At 55.0% G+C, this 27,589-nt stretch overlaps 1 protein-coding gene across 3 annotated transcripts; it reads right to left on the minus strand.

Moving 5' to 3' along the window:
• Positions 1–710: 710 nt before the first annotated feature.
• TTC21A (tetratricopeptide repeat domain 21A) lies at positions 711–27,518 on the minus strand. 3 transcript variants are annotated; one of them, XM_087824597.1, is made up of 29 exons: positions 27,492–27,518; positions 26,154–26,283; positions 25,216–25,326; positions 24,380–24,546; positions 23,714–23,836; positions 23,223–23,380; positions 20,346–20,430; positions 18,541–18,639; positions 17,395–17,587; positions 13,662–13,759; positions 13,326–13,526; positions 12,509–12,638; positions 10,526–10,683; positions 10,122–10,337; positions 9,406–9,644; positions 8,610–8,682; positions 8,408–8,518; positions 7,927–8,065; positions 7,637–7,740; positions 5,703–5,891; positions 4,381–4,491; positions 3,582–3,663; positions 2,594–2,744; positions 2,191–2,352; positions 1,864–2,056; positions 1,553–1,777; positions 1,133–1,253; positions 889–956; positions 711–788 (listed from the first exon to the last, which is right to left on the minus strand). In XM_087824597.1, the coding sequence occupies exons 1-29, from the start codon at positions 27,516–27,518 to the stop codon at positions 711–713; spliced, it is 3,942 nt and encodes a 1,313-aa protein (XP_087680723.1). The 3 variants fall into 3 exon arrangements, with proteins under 3 accessions (XP_087680723.1, XP_087680721.1, XP_087680724.1); XM_087824595.1 differs by having other exon boundaries at positions 18,541–18,657; positions 20,340–20,430; XM_087824598.1 differs by lacking the exon at positions 23,714–23,836.
• Between the last annotated feature and the right edge of the window lie 71 nt (positions 27,519–27,589).

Genomic DNA, 27,589 nt, shown 5'->3' on the forward strand with positions numbered 1-27,589 from the left:
AAGTGGGAACTATTTTTTCTTGGGACGTATTTCCCTGTACTGGGCAAGGGTAATCAAGTTTCTCCCAAACCAGTGAGGACCAGCAGAGGCCAGCTGAAGACCCAGGGAGGAGGAGACAGGATGCGCAGGACAGAGTGGGCCGACGACCCTTGCAGCCTGCAGGATGGTGTTCTCTCCCACGCACATCACGGCTATGGGAACCTTGTGCCGCTGGGCCTCCTGCCTGGTCCCCCTGCCAGGGAGCACACAGCGAGCACCGTGGGGGGGGGGGGGGGGGAAGGGCCTTGGTTCTTTAGCTCCAGGACTCAGGGGACCAGACAGGAGAGGAGAGGCATTTATAGGGCTAACATAACCACTTAAAAATAGCTGTAGGGTACTTTTTAACCACCTCTTTGTTCCCCTCCGTCCCCTCCCAGAGTCTGGGATAAAAGTGAGGCCCATAGGAAGGTGCCCAATGAACCCAGCAGAAGCTAAGCCGCTTGATGTCCTTGTTCCCTAGAGCAAAACTGCTTCTTGTGCCTTAAAAACATAAAGCTTTGGGATGCCCCTTGGAACAGAGGAGGCCACTGTTCAAACAAATCACACCATATAGAAATGAGGAAGAATATGTCATTTTCTGAATCTCTTCTCCATTGACCTGCATCCCACCCCTTCCGTGAAGTTTCCATAGGTTGATGGCTTCCACCCAACCTGGCTCCCACTGACCAGAGCTAGGGCCTCAGAGACCCTTGGGCCTTTTCCAGAATTTCTTCTCTGATTTTGGGGTAGTTGGGGTGCTCCCCGAGGACCTTGGACAGAGAGAGAAAGAGCGTGAAAACATCAGGTGGGCTCCCTGCCACTATACCAGGCCAGTGCACCGAGCCCTCCCCGCCGGTGCTGGGGGCTTACATTGTGGCAGACTTCGATGGCCTCCACGAATCTCTTGCCCTTCAAGTAGTTGAAAGCTAGTTTGAAGCCTATCCAAGGGCAGAGAGAAGACAAACGGTGGGTAGCACCCTGATGACCCAAGTACCCCTCTGGTTCCAACAATGGGCCGGAATACAGGCCCTGAGGCCCGGGGCCAGGGGCCAGGGTGGCGGTCCTGCTGCCAACTCCCTCCCCCACCCACATGTGCCCAGGCCGGCCGCCTTACCGACAGCAGGGTTGGCATAATGGCTGTACTTCCAGGCCAGCTCGTAGTTGCTGGCTGCATCCGTGTAGGACTGCTCTTTCTCCATGATGAAGCCCATGTACTCGTAGGCTTTACAGCAGGACTGCAGAGAAAGCCAGTCAGAGCCTCGGCGGATGGGAAGCCGCATCGGGTCCCAGCGCCCGGGCACCCACAGCCCCTCCCGGCCTAGGCGACCCCTGCACGCCCCTCGACACGTGAACCCTGCCCAACTCTCCCCCGTCGCATGCTCCCCCTTGGCTGCCCGACCTTGTATGCCTCTTCTTGCTGTGCCCCCGCTGCGCTCCCCGCTCCCGTCCCGCTCCTATCCCGCGTCTTCTCCAGCCTGGGTGTCCCCCTTGGCCGGCCCCCCCCACCAGCCCCCCAGGGCGCTGCGCCCCTCGCCTTGTTGTACTGCAAGCAGCGCCGCAGCAGCTCGGAGGCCAGGTCGAACTTGCCGCCCTGGCAGTAGATGTCGGCCAGCAGGAGCCAGCTCTTCTCCAGGTCCTCGGCCTCGGCCAGCACCCACGGGGCCTTGGCCAGACGCTTCAGCTGTGTGCGCGCCTTGGGGACCTGCTTCAGCAGCATGTAGGCCTGCGCCATGGCCAGCAGCGCGGGGACGCTGTCCTTCTGCGCGCGGGGTGGGAAGCGGACATCTGCGCTGGGATCCCCGCCCTCTCCCGCCTGCCCCCCGCCCGCCCGGCCGGCCGGCGCACCTCAGCCTGCGCCATCTCGATGAAGGTGCCCAGCGCGGCCTCCACGTTCGCCTTCTCCCTGGTGGCCAGCAGGCAGAGGCCCTGCAGCAGCCGCAGCTGGGTCTGGCCCCAGGCCGTGTGCGGGTAGAACTCCCGCAGCAGCTTCTCGGCGGTGCGCACGCCCTGCTGCTCTGACTCCTTCCTGCCGGGGGAGCTGCGGGCATCCCGTGAGCCTGAGGCCGCCCACCTGCCCGCATGGCCCTCATCGCGTCTGGACCCAGAGGCCGCAGGCTCTCCCCGCCTTTCCCGGGGTCCCGCCCCTGCCCCCGGGGGCCAGCCAGGCCTTACTTGCTCTCGGCCACAAGGCTGTGGAAAGCCTCTCCTCCCACTATCTCGTTGTCTGGGTTCAGACAGATTTGCACCATGTAGTAGGTGGCGCTCTGGCCCCAAGTGCTGTCCTTGCGAGCTTTGTTTAGGAACCTCAGAGCTTCATTGGCCTGCCCTATGTGCCTGCAGTGGAGGAGAGAAACACCAAAGATAAGATGGGAAAAACAGAGGCCTGGGGAGTGTGGGGACACACAGGGGCCACCCCACGTCTGCACAGAGCAGGGGCTGGATCGCTGGTCTCCCCGCTCTCCGCTCTGGAAGCTGAATTTCTGCTTCCCCGTGCTGGGCAAAGGTCCAGCCAGCGAGCCTGTGAGGGAGAAAGCCTCCGGGCCTTACCTGCCCGGCACACCTGCCCCCCACTCACCAGCAGTAGATGCCTGTGCAGTAGTTGAACCCCGGCTCCAAAGGCACTCGGCTGGACAACTTCTTGGCCGATTCAAAGAAGGCAGGGGCGTCTTCGAGTTTCCCACTTCTTCGTAGCAGATCAATTAGTTTACTCAGTACAGAAAAATTGTCTAAAATAAGAGAGTGGAGATCTCCAGGCTGGGAAAAGCAGGGAGGACCAGGAGACACCTCCCCCATCTGGGCTGAGCAGGGACATTCCAGCAGCTTCAGTGTCTCCACTGGTCTCCAGTGTTGAGAGAATAGCGATAATGATGCTTAGATGTAGTAATAAGAGCAGCTAACAGTTACACTGACCCCCGGCATTAAGTGTTTCACCTGTATATTAACCACACAACGAAGCAGTTACTCTTATTGTTCCCATTTTACAGATGAAGAAATGAGACACAAAGAAGCTGAGAAATCTGCCAAAGGTTACACAAGCTGACAAGTGGAAGGCCAGGATTCAGACCTAGACATTCTGGCTCCAGGACCCACACTCCTAAAAGCTATGATCTGCTGGGCCTCCGGGCAGACCGCTGTGGGCCTGCTGTGTCTGGCGCCTTCTCCAGCCAGGAGGGGGGGAGGGGTACGTGCTGTAGTGAGAGGCAATGGAGCGACATACCAGGGGAGAAGTTCTAGCCACTTCCAGGTGGCTGTGACCTCAGAAGGGGACTTATGTTGATCCCCAGTGTCTGTGACTTAGGGACAGACAGGCTGTCCTGGGTCCGGTGCCAAGCACTGCCCTGCCTGAGACCTGGAACTGGCCCCTTGGACTCAGGAAAGACCAGCACGTTCCATCGGGGCTTTATCAGTTTCCTGCCTCTCTGGGAACAATCAGAGAGGAAGGGGCTTCCTCAGCCCGGTCAGGAAGGAGGGGAGGGGGCCCACCCTTCTGGGGAGAGCAGCGCTTGCTTGGTTGGGAGCTGAGAGAGGCAGCCTCAGTGGGCAGGCTCCATGCAGGCAGCTACCTGGCACTTTCTCCAGGACTTGGTGGTAGAGATTGATGGCAGCTTCGTACTTCTGTTTTCTAAACATCAGGTCAGCCATCATCTATCAGAAAACACACGGAGCTCTAGAATTCCTGCCAGCAGCTTGCGTGGGCGTGGGGGTGGGGGTGGCGGTGGGTGGGGGAGGCTGAGGGGAGGGGGGAAAGAGGGAAGGAAGATGAGCCTCCCTGGGCACTGGGAGAAGCTGCCACGGGAGGAGCCCAGAAGGTGGGGCTGCCTGGGGGAAGTGGGTGGGGTAGCCCTGGGGTGAGGATGGAAGTGGGGAGGGAAGGCCAGGGCTGGACACCAGTGGGATCTTTTGCCAGCTAGCAGAGCCAGCCCCTTCACCCGTGTCTGAGAACTGCTAGCTCCAGGCAGTGGAGGTAGAATGGGGGCTCCCCTCCTCTGCTGGGGTGGCCCTGGAGGTGGCCTGGGTGATAGGGATAAGTGGGACTGGGGTGGTGGGGCTTTTCCCACACACTTCCCCAATTCCCAGGAATTGGTCCCACCCTTGCCTTCACCAGCTGTGGGTGTGGTTTCCCCTGAAGTGAATCCACCTCCCTGCTGCCCCGGGTTGTCCCAGGAGGCAGATGCTGCCCCCTGCTGCCAGCCCACCCTCCAGTCTGAAGGACGGCAGGCCCCGAGTCTCCTCTGCTGGACAGGCCTCGGGGCTGGGTTAGCCAGGCATTGGAGGTTATGGGGCTAGAAAGAGGCCTGCATGTGGTTGTGGAGAGCCTGGGAAGGATGGGGAAAGGGACCGGGACCGGGGGGGGCCTTGTACCACGCAGGCGGTCTCGTGGTTCTTCTCAGTCTCTAGGAGAATGGCACAGTGCTGCTCGCACAAGTCCAGGTGCCCCTGGAGCAGAGAGATCCGTGCCAGTTCCATCACCACCTGGAACAAGGCAGGAAGTAATAAACGAACGAGGGACAGCATGGGACAACTCTGGGGAGGATGCCTCGCTCTCTCACACCCCAGCTCTATCAGCTCTGCCTCCAAAATAAGTCCCAAGTTCCCTGGGAGAACTGGCCCTCCTCCTCTCCCACCAATACTCCAGCCACACCACGCGTTTCACTAACTACCCTCTCGGAGCCGGGGGCTGATTAACTCGCACTCATCCCTCGGCTTTAACTCCGACCTCACCTTCTCTGGGAAGCCCTCTGTGCCCCAGACTCTGGGACAGGTGCCCTTCTTCCAAGTTCCCATAGTGTCCTGACCCACACACAGGCACGGATCTCGTGGTATTAGAACTGCACGTGTACTTGTCCACAGCCCCTTGCCTGAGGACAGTCTGTGCACAGGGACTATGTCTTGTCCCACTGTGTCTCCAGGGCCAAGCATAGCACCTGGCATGTATTAGAAATCTGTGAGGCGAGCACGTTCAGTGAATGAATGGGTCTGTCATGAAGCTTTTCATTTACTCTCTCTTTTTTTTTTCCCCTCACCCAAGGATATTTTTTCCATTGCTTTTCAGAGAGAGCGGAAGGGGGAGAGAGAGAGAGAAACACCGACGTGTCATTGATTGGTTGCTTCCCGCACATGCCCCGACGACAGGTGCTGGGGATCGAGCCTGCAGCTGAGGTTTGTGCCCTTGGCCTGAATCGAACCCGGGACCCTTCATTCCACAGGCCGACTCTCTAACTACTGAGCCCAACTGGCTAGGGCTTCATTTACTCTCTTAGGGTGAACTCCAGCCATCATTCCCTAACTGGAGCCCTACCTCCCTCAAGACTCTAAACCTCCTTGGAAACTTAGCCTGGGCTTCGTGCCCAGAGTCCCTGGCAGTCACACTCTCATTGTCTCCCCACCTCCAAGGGGGACCTGAAGATGCCAGACTAACATGACTTTCAGTAATGTCTCCCCCACTCCACCCTCCATGACGGGCCATCAAAGTGGGGCTCCCCAGCCTTGCTCCAAGGGCTGTGGTGGGGGAGGCCTGGGCGTCAGCTAAAGCAGGCTCCTCCTCACATCAGGGGTCCCATGCCCCTTACACCTGAGCTCCTCAGGGAGGTGCAGAGAAGGAACTAGCCTGCGGCCTGGTCAGGGAGCTCGGCAGGGCATCGTGCCCTAAGAGAAGGAGCAGGGTCTGGCTTTGAGGACCCCACCTCGTTGTCAGTGGGCCAGTAGGAGAGGGCATCCTTGTAAGACCGCACTGCCTTGGCATACTCCTTCTCTGCCAGATAGTGCTCCCCAAACCGGACGCAGATGGAGGCTGCCAGCTGCTTCTGGGAGGGGATCATCTCCGGTTGCTCCAGCGGAACGCGCTTCAGTATCCGAGACTGGAGGTCCAGGGCCTTGGGAAACCAGTAAACTCAGGGTCAGAAACCTGGAGGCTGATGAGCCAGACCTCAGGCCAATTCACAGGAAGTCCCCAGCTCTCATGTCAGGGCCTGCAGCGCTAGAAAGGGCATCTTAAGTGCCCTTGAGCAAATCTGGGTCACTCTGGACACGCGAGGCCACTGGCTGAGTGCTTGGGAGGCAGCTGGCATTCCCTCTGGGGCAGGAGCTGAGCAAAGGCACTCAAACAAAACACTCTATTGTACTCGACTTGTTTACCTGTTTCCATCACACCTTGGCACTTACTGTGTCAAATTTGCTGAGGCCCTCCTGCAGGCTAGAACAAGCACACAGTAGGTATTCAATGTAAGGCATGTTTTTTTTTTTGTTTTTGTGGGTTTTTTAAATTTTTAAAATTTATTTTATTTTTTAAAATTCTTTAAAAATATATATATATCTTTATTGATTTCAGAGAGAGGAAAGGAGAGGGAGAGAGAGAGATAGAAACATCAATGATGAGAGAGTCATTGGTCAAGCCCACAACCCGGGCATGTGCCCTGACCGGGAATCGAACCCTGATCGCCTGGATCCTAGGTCGACGCTCAACTGCTGAGCCATGCCTGGCCGGGCTGTTTTTGTATTTTTTAATATATCTTTATTGATTCCAGAGAGAGGAAGGAGGAGGGAGGGGGGGAGATAGAAACATCAATGATAGAGTTGTCATCAATTGGATGCCTCCTGCACTGGGGATCAAGCCCACAACCTGGGCATGTGCCCTGACCGGAATCTAACCTCGATCTCCTGGATCCTAGGTCGATGCTCAACTGCTGAGCCACGCCTGGCCAGGCACAAGCCATGTTTTGATGGATGTGCTTGTTCTGAATATTGCCCTGCTGGGAATGTGAGGCAGCCCCCACAAATGTCCATGACGTGCAATGACCAAGGGAGTAACTAGAGAGCATATCGGGGCAAGGGGAAATGATGATGCCAGGGTTAAGTTTCAGGAAGAGGGCACACATCAGCACTGGGCTCCCTGGGGGCCAAACAGAGGAATGGGACCCCTGTGGCAAACAATGGAATAAATCACGCAGTCAGAGTGGGCTCTCCCTCTACAACTACAGAATGCACCCCAGGAACAAGCGCCAGGCCACATCCTTGGGCAGAAAGAGTGAGGAAGGCAAGGCGGGAACAGCCAGGAGCTGTCCCACCTGGGGCAGCCCAGTGGGGAAAGAGCATGGGCTGGGACCAGCCATACTTGGTTCAAATCTCAGCTCCACCACTTACTAGCAGTGTGACTTTGGGCACATTTCTTAATCTCTTCGAGCCTTATCTGTTAAATAGCAACGTCACAGTGCTCTTTTCTAAGGGCTACTGTGAGAATTAAATAAGAAAGCAAAAAGCCTAGTACAGAATCCAGCATAGAGCTACAGGCATCGTTTATCATCGTCACCACCAGCACCCTTGAGGACAAAGGCGTTATCCTGCTCCCTGCCTTCTCCAGTCCGGCCCAGCCCAGCCCAGCCCAGCCCAGCCCAGCCCAGCCCAGCCCAGCCCAGCCCAGCCAGGCTTAGAGCACTTGGGTGCACCATCCATCAATGAGCAAGGGGGCGGGGGGAGTAAATGGGAGGTGGAGCTCAGAGGTGTAACCAAGTCCTCTTCTGAGGACCAAGCCTGGAGACGTCCAAACCTTTCGTCCTATTTTTCCTTCTCAGCCCCATCAGAAAAAGGCAGATTAAGGAGCTTGTACCTACTCGTCAGTTACCTTGTTCAGGGTTTCCAGCACATCTTCTTTCTTATGGCTCTTGTACACCTTTGCCAGCAAAAGCAAGCACTTGACATCATTCATCATGGATGGGATGTCTGTAGCTGCAACATGGAAATGCAAATTAGTGTTGTCTGCCCTTTGGGAGGCTGGGGATGGGGAGGGGGGCTGGGTTCAGGACCTCAGCTGGTGCCTGGTCCCTGCACCGGTCTGCAAGAGAAGAGAGAACGGGGTGGGGGGCAATGCACCTGCCCCCAGTGCGAGGGTAGTGAGTTCGAATGCTGCCTCACCTACATCATGTTCCAGCGCTTGCTTCAAAACCTTTTCTGCTTTGTTGAACTTCTTTAACCTCAGGAGCAGTTCGGCCAGATCACAGCACAGAAAGTCCTGTCCACTAATCTTCTGGGCGGCCTCGTAATAATTAATTGCCTTAGTGCAAACAGGAAATATTGGCATCAGGTCTGGTTTTACACTGGAGCGCCTCACGCTGGGTTCCCCTCAGCAGCCACCACACCTGTGGGCCCCTCCAGAACACGGAAGCCTAAGTTGAAGAGGCCCTCCTGGCTGGCAGGGCTCAAGCTTCAACCAGAGCCGGTGGGGAGCGGTGGAGAGTTGCTGAGTTCCCCCCTCGGCACCCCATTCAGCAGAGAGTTAGGAGGAAACTCAGGCACTCCCCCTCCCAGCCAAACCCTTCCTCCCACCCATGCACCCTCCCCTATCTTCCCTGCTGGGCCGGCCCTCCCCTCCTCTCCCCACCCAGCCCAGCCTGACCTTGGTGTACTGGTGAGTCTTCACGTAAGCTTGCCCGATTCTGCTGACCAGGGAGGCGTCGTGTGGGTTCTTTCTATAGGCCTCATCATAGACCTCCAGGGCCTTCTCCGGCTGGTGGGGAAAGTGTCAGAGGTCTCTCTTCTCTCCCACTGGAGAAGTGAGATTGGGGGGCCACTGGCAAGGCCATGAGGCCCTTGCTCACCTCCTGAATGTTCATGAAAGCATCACCCAGTAGCAGGCTGGTGTGGGGGCCAGGCAGATGTTCACAGAGCTCCCTGCAAAAGGAACCCAAAGCTGATCTCAGACTTGTGCATCTTTCAAATTCCTGAGTCCATCTCCTTCTCTTCTTTCCACTCACTCTGGTTGACATTCAGTCATTCAATCACTCATTCATTCATTCATCCATCCATCCATCCATCCATCCATCCATCCATCCATCCATCCATCCAATACCCATTGAAATCCCAATGTGATGAGGCATTGTGCTAGCTACCTTAGTTCAGGCTCTCCTCATGTGTCACCCGGATCATGGCCAGAGCCTTCACCCATTCCTCTGGCCTCCACTCAGCCCTCCAGACCCCTCTCTATGAGGCAGCCACACTGCTCTCTAGAACTCCAATCTGACCGTGTCACCCCACTGTTTACGGTTTCCCACTGCCATTGGGATAGTCGCCTCTATCCCCAAACCAGCACTCTCCTCTCACCTGAATTGCCTAGATGGAGTTTTGCCTGAGGAAAGGGACTGGGAAGGTACCCTCTGGGTCCCAATGTCATACCATAGAGAGACCTCCTTGGGGTGTTCCCACAGTTCCCCCAGAATGTGAGCCATACAAGGGGATGGAGGCAGGGCTCAGGGCTGATTCAGTTCGGTGTCCTTAGGACTCAGCAACGAGCCAGCCTGGCTGACCTACCAGGCTCAAATTCTAGCCCACGGGACATTTCATACTTTCGTCAATGCCGCTGGAGAGGAGGCTGTGGGTGCTCTGCCGGCAGCTCACCGGTAGCATCCGATGTAGAGGCCGATATCCTTGCGGGTCTGCAGGTAGATGCTGGCCATTTTTTCCTTGGCTTCCATGTAGCAGGGCTGCTTGGGCGTGATGTTCCTGAGCATGCTCAGCGCCATGTCCACGTTCCCCTTACTCAGGGCCAAGTCCACGTTGGCAATGGTGATGCGGATCTCCTCCGGCGTGCCGTTGAACTCATTGATGGCATCTTGCATGACCTTGGTGGCCTCGTGCTAAGACATGGGAACCCAACAGACCCTCCATTTGCCGCAGCCAGCCACAGGTGGCCTGACACCTAAAATCTCTTCCGGGAAACTGAAAGCAATCACCCTTCCCAACCTGGCCCGGGAGAGAAATGAAACACGGAGAGCAGTCCTGCTACATGGAGGCCAAGCACAGGCTGACCCACCTCCACCTGTGGAGGGGCTTCAGTGGCAGAAAGAAAAGAGATCACTTTGGTGTCCAGGGCCCCTCCTCCTTGAGATGCTAATGAGGACAGTGACATAGGCAGGGGACAGATAGGGCAGGTCCCAGTCAGGTTGAGACTTTATCTTGAGGGCCATGGGAGCCACTGAGGCCTTTTAGGCAGGAGAGATGTGCTCTCAAATAAAGGCTCGAATAACTGCCCAAGTAAACATTAGCCAGAATTGAAAGGTCCGGTGCCCAGGCTGAGCCCCAGGCCCAAGGAAGAGGAGCATGGCCTTCCTTACCAGCTCCCCGTTCATCCGGAGGGCATCGGCCAGTTCCAGCAAGACCGACACCCGCTCGCTGGGCCGCATGGAGGGCCCGCGGAGCTTCTTGCCTTCCTCCGTCTTCAGAGTTGGTAACTTGATGATCATTTTCAGTGTCTTGATCGCTTCTGGATAGTCCCCAGACTTGTTGAGGGCCCTGGCCTTGATGAAGTGGTAGAGGGGGTGGTCTCGGACCTGGAGCAGAGCAGAGGGTGGGGTTCATAGTACCACGGGAGCCCACGGAGCCTGCCCCCCCCTTTGGGCCAGCAGCATGATCTGAGGGATGCAGGGAGCTCCAGGGCCCTCTCTCCCAAGGCAAGTGGGGACTGCAACCAGCTGGGCTTTGGGGTGCTGAGTGGGTGACGGGCACAGAGGACTCCTACCTGGAAGTTGTGGCTGACGCCAAGCTCTAAGCAGTGGGAGCACATGGCAAAGTTGCTCTGAGCCAGGTAGATCTGGGCCATGAGGAGGTGGGCGTCCACGGAGGTGGGGTCCAGCTCCAGGCAGCGCTGCACGGTGCTCTGGGCATTCTCCAACTCCCCTGGAAATACCAAACAGACCACTGCATCCAAGGAGCCTCGGGGACTCCGGGGACCCAGTGTGTAAAAGCAGAATGACTTTCACATGTCCTGTTACCCAGAAGTACCCAAGGTGGGCATTTTACCCAGTTCTGCTCTGCTTCACTCAGAGGCTTCCTCCTAAAATGAAAACTACACAGTTTTCGTGAAACCCAAACCTCAGCGTGACACATCCTTTCTGTCACCCTCAGGGAGACAGCTACGCCATGTTACTGCTCTATCTGGAAGCTCCAGGAAACATTTAAGTCTTGATTCCCACACCTAAGAACAGAACGAAACCTAATAATAATGGTGGCTATACTCGCCACAACTTACGAAGCCCCTGCTCAATGCCCAACCCACACAAAGCACTTCAGAGGAAGGCTGGTTTAATGTTTGCCCAGCCCTGCAAGGTTGGTATTACTATCCCTGTGTTTTAGGCGGAAGGCTGGGACTCCAGTGATATAAGTCATGGAGCTTGCGTGGGACAAAGTCAGCATTTACACCGGGGCCCTCCAGCTCCTGAGGCGGAGCTCTGAATGCCCTGGCATGTGGGGCTCAGAGACCTCCCTGAAGCCAGGCTGGCCCTTAGCGGTGGCAGTGGCATCCTAGAGGTGGGGTGCAGTGAACTGGGAGGAGAGCCCTCCTCCTTCAGCAGCCAGGTTCCTTAACTGTTCCCACTCCAGGGAAAACAAAAATTGAAAACGTGAGCTCGGGGGTCACCAGAAGCTGGGTGCAAAACATGCGCAGGCAGCCAGGCCCCTTAGCAGCAGGGCCCTCCACCGCATCACTGGTGGGTGCGGCACACCCGCTCCTAGGCCCCGAACTCCCTGCTCCTTCCCTGGTGCTGCAGAAATGCGAAGATGTCGCCATGGCAACACAAGCAGCTGGAGACCTTGCTTTGGCCCTAAACCTGCTGGCAGCTGCCAGCACCCCTGGGGGAGCGCTCCTGCCCTCGCCTGGTACCCAGGAGGCCTTGAAGCTGTGGGTAAACCTGGTACTCAGATGAACACTGGGGAGGACTGAGGATGAAGACGGGGGAGCCCTCGGCAGAGTGCCACCCATAGGACGCAGCACCGGAAGGCACACCCCCATGGCATTCTGGATCCTTTGGAAGCCCCCGGACAACAGAGGTCAGCTTGGCTTTCAGGCAGCGGGGGTGAAAGGTGGCAGGGAGAGAGGGGGAGGGAGAGAGAGGACAAGGGGGCACCCACAAGGGTTCTCTCCTTCCCCTCTCTCCAGGATCTGGGCCTTGAGATGGGAGAAGGAAGCCACTCTGGCCACCCAGAGGCTCTGAGAGACTAATGGCACAGGGTGTCACCTCCCCACGAGGCCTTCCTGACCACCTGCTAAAAGCTGCAACCCTGCCACAGTCCCCTCTACCCCTTGCTCCGGCTTAGCTGATGTATCTTTACTGGAATGCAGGCTCCATGGGGAAACTTCTGCCTGTTTGATTGCTGCTGTGTCCTCGTATCAGAGCAGTGCCTGCCCGTAAGGGAGGCTCAGTGACTACTACCCAGCACGGGCCAAACCATCAGCAAAAGGCCTGGTGGGAGAGACCCCTGCTGGTGAGGGAGGTCAGGCAGGTTTCTGGGAGACTGGAGGCTGGAAGAAACGAATCGGCAGGCCTGGTGAGTGTGTGTGTGTGTGCGCGTGTGTGTGAGCGTGTGTGTGAGTGTGCATAAAGTATACCAGGCAGGGATCCCATGGACACTAACTCGGGGCAGAAGTCCTGCCAGGTGTCTGAATAGATGAACGGATGTGGGACGATGCAAGTCCCCACTTGGCCACCAGGACCCACAGGCTCACCTGAGAGATATTTGACCTGAGCCATCACATACAGGGGGTCGATCAGAGCCGGTGCTGCCTTCACCACAGGACCCAGGATCACAGCGACTTGTTTAAGAAGTGGAGACACGATCTGGCCTGGTGACCGGGGCTGTAAGGACGTGGGGGGGGGGGGGGGTCTGGCTGTGAAGCTTGCCCCATTCTCAGAGAGACTCCTGGAGCTCTCAGAGAAAGCTCTCCCAGCAAAGAAACTTCCCTCCACACATATTATCTGCTCTGTACTATCTAGTGCAAGAGCATAGCTCCAGGAATGGAGACTTCGTTTCGTCCATGCGTGTTCCCAGGGCCCAGCTTGGTGTCCAGCACATGGCAGTGCACTCAGCAAACATTTGTGGGGTGACTCACGACGAGGCATGAGGGATACTGGGTGTGTCAGATGTGATCCTTGCTCACAAGGAATCTCGACCGGCTGGGAAAGCAGGACCAACGAGTAGACTAACATACTTCTTAGAAGACTTCTGGAAAAAGGGAACTCGGTTCTTCTCGAGGATAAAGGCCGGGGCACGGGCTGGGGCCCTCCAAGTGAGATCCCTGGACCAGCTGCACTGGCATCACCTGGGGGCTTGTTCCAGATGCAGGGTTTCTCCCACTGAATCAGTACCTGCACTGGAACAACTCCCAGGTGATCTGCGTGCATGCTGCAGGTGGAGTCTGAAAAGCACTGGGCTCCCCAACCCCCTGGAGCTTGGAGCCTCCTGGTGACGGGCCGGGGGAGGTCCCTGCCTCTGTCCGAATCTATGCACCAAACCCCCGCCGTGAAGACATGCCTCCCGCTAACCTGCTTGGGGCAGAACAGCAAGTACTCCCCGGCGATGCAGACCAGGAAGAGGGGGTCCAGCTGTTCAAAGTACTCGGAGCCCAGGGGCAGGCCCTGCATCCTGGAGAAGTGCAGCTCCGCCGCCTCCCTCAGCAGCGCCGTCACCTCCTGCTCCCCCTTGCGCTTCTTGGAGGCCAGAAGGGCTTGGAGGAAAACCAGCACCTGTGGAGGCAGCCCCGGGGAGACGATGGTGAAGCAGGGGTCCGGGCCATCGTGGCTGCTTTCTCCTGGAGATTGGGGGTGGGAGGATGGGGGGACACCCTCCTGGAATAACCCACGGCCCCAGGGAGCTCTGACCTCAGACTTCCCCAGGGACTGCTGCACCTCTTTCAGGAATTCCAGCTGGTGCTCAGCCTCCTCCAGGTGGCCCTCTAGGATCTGACACCAGATGACCCCTGGGAGCAGAACAGAACACAGTGAGGAGCCAGCGGGGAAGTGCAGCAAGCAGCCCAGCAGGCCAAGGAACTTGGTGGGACCGCGGAAGGAAGGGTCTCAAGGTGGGGGACCTTTTCCAACATCTTTGTAAACGTAAAGAGTGATACATGCTCATGGGAGAGAATTAAAATCCTAAGGCAATGTAGAAAAACATCCCCAGCTCGTGCTCTGGCTTTCACAGTGCCTCTCTCCAGAGGTAACCAGCAGTAACGAATCGGGTTATTAATGCAAACACATACTTTCCCATCAGCTCATACAAATCTGCCCCATTCTCTTTAATGAAGACATAACATTCCTCTGTGGGTGTAACCACTGGTTTAACTATTGCCCTGTTGAAGGACACCTCGTCTCCCACTGGGTTTGTTTTCAATGAATAAATATTGCAAGGCGGTGGCGAGCATTTTGTGTGTGTTCCAATTCCCGAAGTGGAGTCGATGGGTCAGAGAACATGCATGTCTAAAACGCTGGCAGGTAAGGCCGGCTTGTCCTCCAGAGATATTTGCACTGATATCACTGCCAAGAACTTGAAAGCATCCTTTCCTCACCACCTCGCAGTCTAAAAAGTGAATTCCAACATGCCTTAATTCATGTTTTTGATTATTAGGAAGAATGAACATCTTTTCATATTGTTACTGTCTTTTCTACTATGAATTTTCTGTTCACAGCTTTTTCCTGTTTTTCTTTGGGGGTGATTTTTATTTTCCTCTTCAAATATTAAGATTATTAACTCTCTGTAGCAAACATTTTCTATTAGTTTACCATTTACCTTGTAACTATTTTTAGTGTCTTTTGCCATCCATTAGTTTTAAATGTTTACATGTTTAAATGTTTACAAATCAGTAAAATATTTTCCTTCAAAGTTTCGGAGTTTGTCGTTCATGCTTAGAATCTCCCAGGGAACCCAAATTCAATTCAATTTTTATGTTTAAATGCTTAATTCATTTGGAATTTATTTTTGAGTACGGTGTGAGATGGGGAGCTGCCTTTAGTTTTTTCTTGCTGGACAGCCAGGTATCCAACCATGAGTCCTTGAAATTCTATTGGTTTGAAGTGTCATCTTTATCAGAAGACCGGTTTCTGTCCCATTTTATCTCTTTCATTTATTGCAGCATTGGCCTCAAGCTGGCTTCACTGCTGTTGTTTTGTGATATGTTTTGAATTTGGGAGGACAGATCCCTTCTGTTTCTACCACTCTTTTAGAGGTGTTTCCTGGCCACTCTGGTGTATTTATTCCTAACTGTCTTCCTAATCACCATCTTGGTTCTCAGTGATATCCGTCCTGCTACTGGGCTCATCCATGGAACTTTTTACTTTGCAATCACATTTTTAATTTTCAAGAACTCTTTTTTAAAAAAATTATTGATTTCAGAGAGAGGAAAGGAGAGGGAGAGAGAGATAGAAACATCAATGATGAGAGAGTTATGCCTCCTGCATGCCCCCCACTGAGGATCGAGCCCGCAACCTGGGCATGTGCCCTGATCAGGAATCAAAGCTTCTTGGTTCATAGGTCGACGCTCAACCACTGAGCCACATCGGCCAGGCTCTTCAACTCTTTTTGGTTCTCTGTATTTTTTTCACGGTAGCATGTTCTTTACTTATTGACGTCCTAGCCTCTGGAGCCAGCCAGCTCTGGAGGTGTTATGTGGGGGCAAGTCTTCTCTGTATCCGGCCACGGCCTCGCACGTCCCGCTTGGCCCCTCATTCAAACTGCCAGGAGGTTTACAAAGGGACTAGACTAATGGGAACGCGCAGCTGGGCAGATTTCCCAAATTGTTAAGGTTACCGATTTTCTCAGCCGGGCCAGATAAGGCGGTGACTCCCGGCTGCGCGCGTGGGGCTGCCCCGTGGACTTCCCTCTGGCCTAACGGCCGGGGCTCTCCCTTGGGTGAGGAAATGGGGAAGGACTCAGCGCGCTGGAGGAAGGTTTCAGGGGATTTTGCCCATGTGTCCAGCAGCCACGTCTTTGGGTCCTTCCTGTCCCTGTGGTGTTGGGAAATCACAGGGGTGGGGGTGGCCGGGGGAGGGGTCTGCTCTGCTCCCTCTGGAGCCTCCTGATCCCATCCCTGGTCGTCAGCAATCCTCCCGCTATCTCGCCGGCTGCCCCGTGGCGTATCCTCTGCCAGCCTCCGGTGCCCCCGAGCTTGGGTTTTCCGTTTTTGTTTTCCCTGGAGCTCTCTGGGGGGAGCTGGGCCGCTCTGCCCGCGCTGGCTCGCGGGTTTCCAGACTTGCAGGAGTGTCTATGCATCTGAGGCTCTCCGCTTTACAGCTTCTCTCTGACGTTCTCAAAGTTTCTGGTCCACCGGCAGCGCCTTTCCCCATTTCTATGGCTGCATTTATCTTTTTAAAATGTCTTCCATCATTTCCATGGGATCTGGGGGTTAGGAAGAGGCCTGGGCCGAGGAGTCAGCCTGGCGTGCTGAAGGGGAAATGAAGACCGGCCGCTCTGACAATTGTGTGGCACCAACGAGGAGCCTGGAGTGGAGAGAGAAGTGACTTGTCCCAAAAGACACAGTTCCTCAGAGCCAGGGAAAGAGGCAGGCCTGCCTTGAGCACTGGATGGTGCGGCTTCCTCGCCCAAAACGAAACACTGCTGGTTCAGAATTCACCAGGGACCTGGATTGGAGGGCTTTTAAAAAATGTGTGAAGCCCTGGCTGGTGTGGCTCAGTTGGTTAAGCGTTGTCCCGGGCACTGAGAGGTCACTGGTTCGATTCCTGGTCAGGGCACATGCCCGGGCTGCTGGCTTGATCCCCAGTAGGGCGAGCACAGGAGGCAGATGATGGATGTTTCTCTCTCCCTCGCCCTTTCTCTTTCTCTAAAAAAAATCAATAAAAAAATATTTTAAAAGCCCAGCTGGGTGTGGCTCAGTGGTTGAGCATCAACCTAGGATCCAGGAGATCGCGGTCCGATTCCCGGTCAGGGCACATGCCTGGGTTGTGGGCTCGATCTCCAGTCGGGAGCATGCAGGAGGCATCCGATCAGTGACAACCCTCTCATCACTGATGTTTCTCTCTGTCTCCCTCTCCCTTCCTCTCTCTGAAGTCAATAAAGATATATTTAAATATATAGATATATTTAAAATGTGCAAAATGAAAATTAGGCTCTGGAAAATTCATTTGACATTTATATAAAGGGGGAGGGGAGAAGCACCTGGACAGACAGGGAAGTAAAACTCTCAGAATTACTGGTGGCCATTCAGCTCAGGGGCCTGTGGGGGGAGGGTCCACAGAGGTGAGGCTAGAGGCTTTGGGGCAGGGGTGCTGGGAGGACTGCCTCCAACACTGGCCTTGTGGGGCCTGAGCAGAGGCAGGGCTGTCCGAGCAGAAAGGGCAGGCTGTCCAGGGGGTCAGAGTGTGGACACTGGAGGTCTGATGTAGGTCAGAGTGGCTTTAAACACACTTTGGAGAATTCCTGTGCCTCTTACATCTATGCTTGTAGATTCACGGAAAGGTACCCCATCATACAATGTACCCCTAAACTCACACACCCTCTGGGGACAATGCTTCCCCACACCTCTCCTTCGGACCCAGGAAGGCCACCCCGCTTGCCTCCCAGCATCTGCCCTCCCAGCCCTCACCCTGCCCAGCCTGCAAAGACCTGTCAAGGCGGCCACACTGTTCTCGTCCAGTTTCATGGCCTCCGAGTACCACATGGACGCCTCTTTCACCTGGTCCTGCAGGATGAAGCAGTAGCCCAGCTCTATGGCCATGCGGGCGCAGGCGGGCGCAGCCATGAAGGTGCGCTCTATGAAGTTACACACCAGCCGTAGAATCACCTGGTGCCTCCCACACTGCAAGGAAAGAGCGGACACACGGGATGGGGAGACCGGTCAGTCCAGCCTGTCTGAACAAGGCCGTGTCAGAATTGGGGGACATTTGGACAGGCTTGGAGTGGGGCCCAGGGGAGCCTAAGAGGCACCCTATGTCCAGGTAGCTGAGTCTGTGTAGCTGATCACTTCCCAAAGAACCTTGCACTGGCCTCTTCAGTGGAACCTGCCTCCAGCCACAGGAACCCGTGTCCAAGGAGTTACCACAAGGTTTTTCAAAAGTTGAAGCTGGGTGACAGAGATCCCTGTGCCCCATTGATGGGAAGTGGTCCCAAAGCCTGTGAGCAGCCACGTTTCCTACCAAGTGCAGAGAATGAGTTGGATAGACTCAGACACAGACACGAAGGGAGAGATGGTCTCCCCGTGGCGTTCAACCCCACAGTTCTGGTCCCTGAGGCCCGAGAGCTGCCCCCGTTCCTGGGGCAAGTCCTAGTAAATCCTGCTTTGGAGCTGATGGGCCTGACAGAGGCAGGCTGTCTGGAGGCCTGGCCTGTTTGCACCTTGCCTGAAGTCACAGAGGCCTTCTAGACAGGCCAGCCTTCCCAGCTCACTTCCACAGAGATTATGGGGTGCCTAGTACCCCAAAGCCAGAGCTGGGCGTGGCTCTGCTGTGCAACAGCCAGACCGCCACCCTCAGAAACCCAAAGAGGCGCCTCCCACTCTAAAAGTGCTGCCAGTCTTATCTCCCTGATCTTCTTAGCATCTCTGAGGGGCACGTGAGCCAAGGAGACAGAGCCCACATGATACAGGTACTGGCCAGAGGCGGGTAGGGGCCATGGGGTGTGGGTGACCAGCCTGAGAGGCCAAGTCTGAACCAGAGAGAGGAGAGGCGGGGTACACAGGAGCTTCCAGGGGGACCATGGGGCTCCCCTTAGGGAACAGCAGTGCTTCAGAAACCTGGAAAAAAGCCTTCTTACCAGTCTGCTAACCACCAGAATTTTTTTAAGATGGAGGCTTGGATTTTGGGGTTCTCTAGTCTCTAGCGCCTTAATCAGATTTCTAACGTGATCGGCAGCCTGCAGGGACGAAACAGACAATGTCAGAGGCAATATGTAAAACGGGAGCTGGGAAGAGTTTCTCAACTCTGGCTGTGCATTACCATCAGCTGGGAAACCTACACATACCTACACCTGAGGGCCAGCCCCAGAGACCCAATGTAACTGGACGTGGGGGTCTAGGCATTGGCATTGCTTCAGAGCCCCTAGGTGGAGCTTTCAGGGACATTGTCCACCTGGAGTTGGCACTGCCCCTTGACTTTGTGAAGAGAAGCTGCCCTTTCTGACCCACCCAGGCAGAGCCTGGAGGCAGCTGTCACTGCGCCCGCACTGCAGCCCACCGGGCCAGCAGCAGCCCACCTGGGCTGGTCCAGGACCAGATGGTCAGAATGGGTCCCTGGCCCCGAACCTCTGCTCCACTGTGATGGAGTCACCACACTGGTGCCTCTCTGTCATTCCAGTGAATCCTCCCAATGGCCCTATAAGTCAGTGTTAACCATCTGGATTTTTCAGCCCAGCAGAGGAAGGGTTCAGAAAGGTTAGGGAATTTCCCCGAGGTCACCCACACAACTAGGTGATTGATCCAATGCCTGTGTCCTTTCCCATTGACTCCTCGGCCCGCTCCCTCCCCAGGTGTACAGGGTTCTCAGTTCCCAGCTGCAAAGACGAGCCAGGAGAGAAACCCTGGTTGGGGGGGTCCACTCTGCTCAATAAGTGCAAGCAAGATCAGAGCTGGGCAGCCTGGGCCGGGGCGAAGGGTAGATCCCAGGGTTTGAGGTGGGGGCAGAGGAGGGGCAAGACTCGATAACTGCCCTAGAAACTAACCCTCCAGCCAGTCCCCAGGAGGTCTTGCCCAGGGCCCTGGGGTCTTGGGGAGCTGATGACAGGCCTGTTTCTCTTATTCCTACCCAGGGACAGTGCTTGGTTCCAATTGTAGGCTGTTCCTCTGCCTCACCACAAAATCCACAGTCCCAGGGCTGTGCAGGAGGAACCAGAAGCTTCCCCCTCCTTCCATGACCTCTTTGACCTCTTGAAGACTCGCTTCGACATACTCTCTACAGAGGCAATGCACTTATTCAAAAGGCAGGCTTTTGGCCGAAAACACAAACTTTTTGAAAATAAGAACCTGCCTGGACATTGAGGTTTTTATTAAGAATTCTAGGTGTTTCTGAGTGCATTTGAGGGCAATTTTGGGTTTCTTCGGAAAACGACAAGGCTTAGGTGCAAGTTTGGGTCCAGGTTGTGCCTGGTCAATATCTGATTAATTCCAACCATTCCCTAAAAACAAACAAACAAAAAAACAAAAAAACTGGCATTTCCTGAAATCTGAAATACAACCAGGACCTCTATCAGTTAACATAGATCAAGTTGTTATAGTGCACCAGGCACTGTGCCAAGTCCTCTCACTTGTCATCTCATTTATTCCTTATAACAACCTTACAAAGTGAGTGGAATTATCTCCATTTTACAAATGAGGATCCTGGGGCTTATCCAGGTGGAGATACTTGCCCAGGTGCACACAGGGAACACCTGGCAGAACCAGAGTCAACCTCACTGCCTGCCTTTCGACCTGTGTCACCCAGAGACCAAACCAGAGCAGAAATCCTTGGCAGGGAGGGGCGGAGGGAGGGAGCTGAGATCCAGGGCGCACCCTCTGAAGCCTTGGGGATGGAGGTGCTATGAGGGGTTCCTCCTTGGCTGTGTTTGTTTCAAGGCTCAGAACTTACTATGGTCACGTTTCCTTCTCTTGCAAGCTCATGCATGGCTAGAATTTGGCAGGCATCAATATTTCTTTCGTCTTTTTCTAGGATTCTGAAACAGGAAGGGGAGACACGCGAATGGAGAGTGTTCCTAGGCAAGGCTAGGATGGTGCTGCAGCGGCAACTTCTGATTGTCTTCCAGTATCCATTCTCCCCTTCTTTTAATAATCGAATTCCCAAATTGGTGGGGCACATGGCTACCCAGAAAAACTACACTTCCCAGCCTCCCCCTGCAGCTTAGGTGTGGCCACGTGATTAAGTTCCGGCCAACGGGAAGCACGTGCAAGTGCCCAGTGTGATACCCTGGGGTGCCCTCAGACGTGCCTTCCATGTCCGCTTCCCTCCATCCTGCTGGCTGCAGTGTGGACCACGTGAGCGACGTCCTAGGGATGGCGGAGCAGCGAGACAGGAGGGGCCTGGGGCCCTACAGCCCTGGACCACCACCCAGACTTTTCCCTAAGAGGGGAACAACCTTTTATGTTATTTAAGTCACGTATTTTGGGGTGTCTTTGTGAAAGAAGCCTATTCAAATCCCGACTAACACAGACGTGAACATGGTACCAGGGTCTGGGGTGGAGGGAGCACAGAGAGGTGGGTGCGGCTGGAAGACGGAAGGGACACCTTGGTTCCCATCATGTGTCATTGTGGAGGCAGTTTCTGATCCTATTATGGGCTTTTCAATATTCTGTTTCTTTATAGGAAACTTCATATTTTTCAGTCTGGTCAGGGAATGGCCTTCTGTTTAATAGAGGGTCATGCTACTTAACATGTAAAATTCCAACGAGATTAGGCAGAGCCCACATTCAAGGAGTTCTAACCATTTACAAGGATTGTGAAGGGACTGTGAACCTCATACATTTGGAAATTTTTTAAAAACAACTTTTAAATGACTTATGGTCTGAAGAATCAGAATGGATATCAGAAAGTTCTTAGAACCAAATGATACTAAAAATACTAAACATAAAAATGTGTAGATACTGCTAAAATCTCAAGGGCCAGCCATAGAATGAAATGATTATATCCTAAGAGACTGAGAATGGAGGAGCCGGGCATCCAACTCAAGAGTTAGAGAAAGCCCGGCCAGCGTGGCTCAGTAGTTGGACATCGACCTATGAACCAGGAGGTCATGGTTCGATTCCCGGTCAGGGCACATGCCCAGGTTGGGGGCTCAATCTCTCTCTCCCTCTCCCTTCCTCTCTCTGAAATCAATAAAAAAATCCCCAAACACCAAACACATTTTTTTTTTAAAAAGAGAGAAAAACAACAGAATAAGTCCAAAGGAAGTCGGCAGGAAATAATAAAGAGCAGAAATGAATAAATTAGAAAACAAAGACATAATAGCATCAACAAAACTCAAAGCTGCTTCTTTCATAAGACAAAAGAGACACATTATTTTAACACTGGTGAAGAAAAATAAGATGAGAGAATAAATAAATAATATGGGGGGATGACAAGAGAAACGCACCCAGAAGCAGCAGAGATTTACAAGTGGGAGAATTCTGTGAACACCAGCGGCCGGGAGGCTTCCGTGGAGGAAGGTGTCAGGGGGTTAGGCTCAAGCCACTGGCAGGAAACCCTGTCTCCCTGCGAGTGAGGGCGGCAGGGCCCGGGCGAGTGGCTGCGGGCACCAGCGGGTGTGCCCTCCAGCCAGGTGCCTCTAGGTAGCCTGCTGGCCCAGGCCCAAGGCACCAAACCCAGCTGTTGATCCAGCTCCTGCCAAGGACGCTGGCCAGGTGTCAACGAAGAGAGGGACGCTGAGGGCCCGCTGAGCGACTGCACCTGTGGGGCCCTGCAGGCTGAGCGGGGGGGGATCCCTTTCAATTTCCTAACAGCCCCCTCTCTAGGAGGCGCAAATTGCACTCCTCTCTGGAGGACTCCCCCTCCCTTCACAGCGAAGGAAGAGGCTTGTGTTTTGTTTTCTTCGGGGCTGCGCTGTATATTATCATAGAATTTATTACTTGATAAAAACAGTTATAGCGTTAAAAAGAAAAGCTTCAGTTCTCTAGAAAATTCCATCCTCAGAAAACGTCCCATCAGATATGCCTCCCCTGAAGCGGTCTTTCTCTCTCTTCACAGTGAAAGTGCTTCCAGATCACCCTACTCTTGGCGTGGGGCTTCCACAGTCCCAGTAACTCCTGAAACCTCCACTGTCTTGTTGTCGGGCCCAGCCCCAAACTAAAAGTCTTCTCTCAGTCACCAATGGCCTTTTCCCCTAAAGTTTTTATTAAAGTAAATTATAGCCATAGTTTGTTTATTGTTTTATTTTATTTTATTTTTATATTTCAGAGAGAGGAAGGAAGAGGAAGGGAGAGGTGGAAACATCAATGATGAGAGAGTCATTGATCGGCTGCCTCCTGCACGCCCCCTACTGGGGATCGAGCCCGCACCCCGGGCATGCGCCTGATGGGGAATCGAACTGTGACCTCCTGCTTCCTGGGTCGACACTCAACCACACCGGCCGGGCCCATTGCCATAGTTTAAAAAAATTAAGAAATACAGTCCCCTATCCCTCACACCTCAGTGATGACTGCTCTTGCCCTGTAACTCCTGCTGCTTTGGGTTCTATAGGTAGTTCCCTCCATCTGTCCTCTAAATAATAAGCTCATACCTCACGAGATGCCTATTTCTTGATTTGTCCATGGCAGGCCACAGCTGCTGGCTTCCTGCCAGGACAGGTAGGTGCTCTCCCTCTCCTTCCCTCCTGAGAAGATGCTATCAGTACTCACAACTCCTCTAGTGACAATTTTTACTTCTGTCTTGTTCCACCAAATATACAGTATCTCCCATCTCCCCGCCTGGTATGATGGGAACATATTAGTGGCACGGTTGCCCCTTGCCCCTCACCTGTATCCTGTTTCAACCGTCTGCTCCCAGTCCTGCCGAGCCAAGAACAGCTTCATCTTTAGGACCCAGGCGGGCAGGAAGCTCCCCGAGATGACGGTGATGTGGTTCACGACCTCCAGGGCTCCGGAGTAGTTCTGCTGCGTCATGTGGTATGTCGCCTGTAGGAGCCGAAGAGAAGAGCCTCCATCGGGGCCCATGCGGGGGGGGGGGGGGGGGGGGGGGTGTCAGTATCTCCACCAGGACAGGAGCAGAGCCTGACACCTGGGCACGCAGTGACCAGCCCAGGTCCACAGCAGTCTTGGGCTCAGGGTGGGCAGGGCAGGGGCTCCAGGGAGATGGGTGAGCCCTGAGCAGGCCTGGGCTTCAGCGAGGCCACGTGAGGGCTGCCCCTTAGGGAGAGAGCTGGGGTCCCTGGGCACTTGCCAATTCCAGAAGTGGTCCATTCATTTCCCAGTTAGGGCAACTCCCACCCCTCTCTCCACACTGCCCACCTTTCCCATCAGCCCCAGCACATCTTTGGTGTCCTGAATTCCTTGTTCCAGGTACTTGATGGATTTCTTCACAGTGTGGGGCTTGTCTGAGGTGAGGTCCACCCAGCCTCTCAGCACATAGCCCTGGAATAAGAACAAGGGGAAAGATAAGGCCCGTGGTCCTGCACGGCCTTGAGTCGGCCCGTGTCTCCTGCCTCATGTCCCATGAGGCATCACCGCACACCTGAGGCCCTGCCAGGCGCAGCTGCATGCAGATCCCAGGGCAGCCCTGCTCTCTCTCACTGCCAGGGAAAGACTGCCGCTTTGCCTGGAATGCCCTTCCCAGCACACGCCCCCCAAATCAAATCCTTTCCCCTGATAATTACCACTAGTCTTTAAAACAGCCTAGGAGGCCTTCCTTGACCTTCCTGGCTGGGGCTGGGGCTGGGGCTGGGGTTCGGCCCTCCCTGTGACCCCCACAGCCTCTCACTGAGGCACTCTCACCTGTCTTGTCACTGCCTGTTTACTTTACACTGGGCTCAGGTGTCTTGTTAGTGGCGGGGTGGGGCCCTCCCCCAGTCCCGTGGCCCTGCGTAGGAGCGGGGCCCTCCCCCAGTCCCGTGGCCCTGCGTAGGAGCAACGGCCACCCTGCTATGATGTGTTGGGACCTGCTTCCCCCACGAGTACCTCTCTGGAGCTGCTGGAGAGCCTCAGCACGCGGTCGATGTACTCCTTGGCCTTGTCATGGCGGCCCATGAGCCAGAGGAAGAGGCCGGCGTAGTACAGGGCCGTCCCGCTGGCCGTCTTGCGGATTTCCTTCAGGCTGCTCTCGAGCTCCTGAATCGCTTCTTGGTCTGTGAATCCGAGAGAGGAGGGAGAGGAGGTGTGCTTGGCCCTGCAGGGGACACTGAGGGCCCAGGCAGCTGCCTCTGGACACTCTGAGGTTCCCTCAACACATGGAGCCGATGACACACCAGCCCAGGGCCTAGAAACCAGCAACACTGGCCCCTGTGGTGCCCCGAGAGCTTCCCAGGCATGGACTTGGGCTGTCTGCCTGAGATTTATCGTTTCTCCTCGGTGCCCAGCAGTATGCTGAGCAGACAGACAAGACCCGAATCCTCCACCTCAGGCCTACAATTCATTTTGGGTAGGGAAATAGTAGTCTGTGGTCTCTTGGAACCTCTCTAGAGAAGTGGAGACTAGCAGTAGAATTACTTATATCAGGGTGATTTTTCCTGACAACATCATGGCAAAAGAAAGCAGGGTGTCTCCCCCCAACTCTTGGGATCTGGAAGGACGACCCCTCCCTCTGTCATGCTCTCTGCCTATGGCTCCCACTCAACTGGGTCTTCTTTGGGCCTTGCATGGGAGGGGAACAGCAACCACTCCTCATGGGCCAATAGAACCTGCAGTCACCAGGGCTCACACCTCCTTCTGTAGCCCTCATGGGGCTGTGTCTCTCTCTGGAGTGGGGCGATCTTTCCCTGGTGGAGCCAGGCCCAGCTAAGCATAGCTGCACTCACCAATGGTTTCACAGCCCTTGTGAGCGTAAATGAGGGCCATGATGGAGCACAGGGACATGTCTGGGTGATTCCGGAGGCTCTCCAGGTTGCTGATGGCATCTTGGATGCGCTCTGCCAAGAGAGACCACGTGGTTATGCTCTTGAGCTCTAAGCCCAAAGGGCAGGAGGTTCCATGGAAGGTACATGGGGGCCCTTATTAGGGCTGTCCCAAGGCTTGGCACCCCCTGGCTTCACCCAAAATCAGAGAACTAACTGGTCCAAAAATTCCCCAATGGCCTGAGGTCCCTGAAGACTGAAGCTCCCTGGAAAGGCTGCTGGCCCCATGGCCCAGACTGCCAGGGGCTGGAGGGCTTGGAGCTGAGGCTGTACCCGTGAGTACTCATAGGGATACCTGCGAGGCTGAGATTTTTGGCTCATGTCACTTCTGAAGAAGAATGGTGGGGCATTTCCAGCTAGCTGTTCAAGAGCCAACAATTACATTTAACCCTCCATGCCCACTGATGTTGGCCATGGACAGCTCAGCCCGTCCCCAGCCCAGGACCACCTTCTGAATGTCGGTGAGTCAGCACCTGCACGGGCCCCACTCTCTGCCTGCTCCTGCACCATACCTGCTGGTACCCACACCCACTACTTCCTTCCTTTCCTGCACTCCTAGCTCTCAGCTTCCAAGCCTGGGATCAACTCAATAATCATGCAGTCATCTTTCCACCCACTCGTCCAGATGGGGAAACTGAGGTGCATTGCAGCAGTAGTGAGCCCCCTGAGGTCTCAAAGTCAACTAGATATGGATTGCACGGGCTTCTGTGGACTAGCCTGGGGACGTAGGCACTGAGTACAAGACTGTTTCCATGACTGGGGTAGAAGCGGTCATCTGGTGGAGTCAGTGTTAGTGCTGGGCTAGTGCCCAGGTCAGGAGGCCAACACTGATGAGTCCTTACCTTCCCTGAAGAGTCCGTAGGCTTTAAAGAACTGCAGCACGGGGTCGTTGCTGAATTTTTCCAGACCCATGGCCGCTGCCTGCTGCACATGGCGGAAGTACTTTTCCTGGCTATAGTAAATGATCCCAGCCTGTGGGAGGGAAGGCACAGTTGCAATAGCCCTTTTGTGTGTCTTTTCTAGAACATTCGGGCCTTATCCTGTTCACCAGCCCCAGGAGCAACTCCATGCAGTTGCCCTCCCCCCTCCCTCCGCCCCAGAAGGAGTTTGGAGGTTTTTGTTTTGGAATTATCCACAGATTCTGGTTCAACTCAAGCTGTCTTAGGAAGGAACTAAGAGGAAAGAGAGGGGACCAATAATAAGAATAATTACATCAGTAGTTAGTTACAACTTATTGTGGGCTAACCACCTGCCGGAAACTGTACCCAGGGCTTTACATCCATTATCTTCTGCAGTATCCTCTCCATATCCTTCCCAGTTAAGAGGGCCAAAGGCCATGGAGACTGGGGCTTGACAAAGGTCACCCAGGAACAGGGGCTGAGATTTCAAAGCGAGTCTCACTTCCCCTAAGGTTTGTGGGTGCTGGGGTTGGAGACAGATGTGGTTGGATTCTAACAGCCTTGTGGGCCATATGAAAGGGCCCAGACATCATCCTGAGGGTAAAAGGAAGCAGTTGGAATGGTTTTACACAGGGGAGAGGGATGTATTCAGATGTGTGTCTTTGCAAAAACCACTTTGGTGGCTTTGTGTGTGGTGGGGAGTTTGGTAGGGGGGACTGCTGGTGAAGAGAGCCGAAGCAGAGAAACCAGTTGGGCGGGGACTGTTACAGGTGCCCAGGGGAGAGATGGCCGTGATCCTGGGCTCAGAGATAAAAGGAGTGAGTGATCTCAGAGGACATTTAGGAGCTGACATTTCCTGCTGATAGATACGATCAGGGGATGGGTAGGAGGAAGAGTTTAAGCTGGGGGATCAAATGGTGGTGCCATCTATTGAGGCGGGGGGCACAGGAGAGGCACAGGCAAGGAAAGGGCAGATGATGGCAAGATGATGGAGATGGGTTTGGGTGCGTTGGTTTGGGGGAGCTTGGGGGACAGGCCTGAGTGGGGATGTTGATTTGGGGCTCAGGGTGCACAGAGAGAGCACCAGAGAGGATGCACTCTCCAGAGAGAGTGAAGCGAGAAGCAGCCAGGTCCCCCCTGTAGCGGCGGATGACAGCGAAAGGCCGGTAAAGGGGACAGCAGGCACGGTCAGAGGTGGCAGGAGAGAAGCGGGGCGCGGGGTCACCGATCACGGGCGGAGAGCCCCAAAGGAAGCGGCCGGTCTGCGATCGGGCCACGCACCATAAGAGAAGAGTCATTGCTGCCCATCCCGGGGCGCTCGCGGCTCGCCGTCCGGGCCCGGTGGGGCGGAGCGGGCCGGATTCCCGAATCTGGGTCCC

The sequence above is a fragment of the Miniopterus natalensis genome, chromosome 15 (genome assembly GCF_054644295.1).
Source record: "Miniopterus natalensis isolate mMinNat1 chromosome 15, mMinNat1.hap1, whole genome shotgun sequence".
Classification (NCBI taxonomy): Eukaryota; Metazoa; Chordata; class Mammalia; order Chiroptera; family Miniopteridae; genus Miniopterus; species Miniopterus natalensis.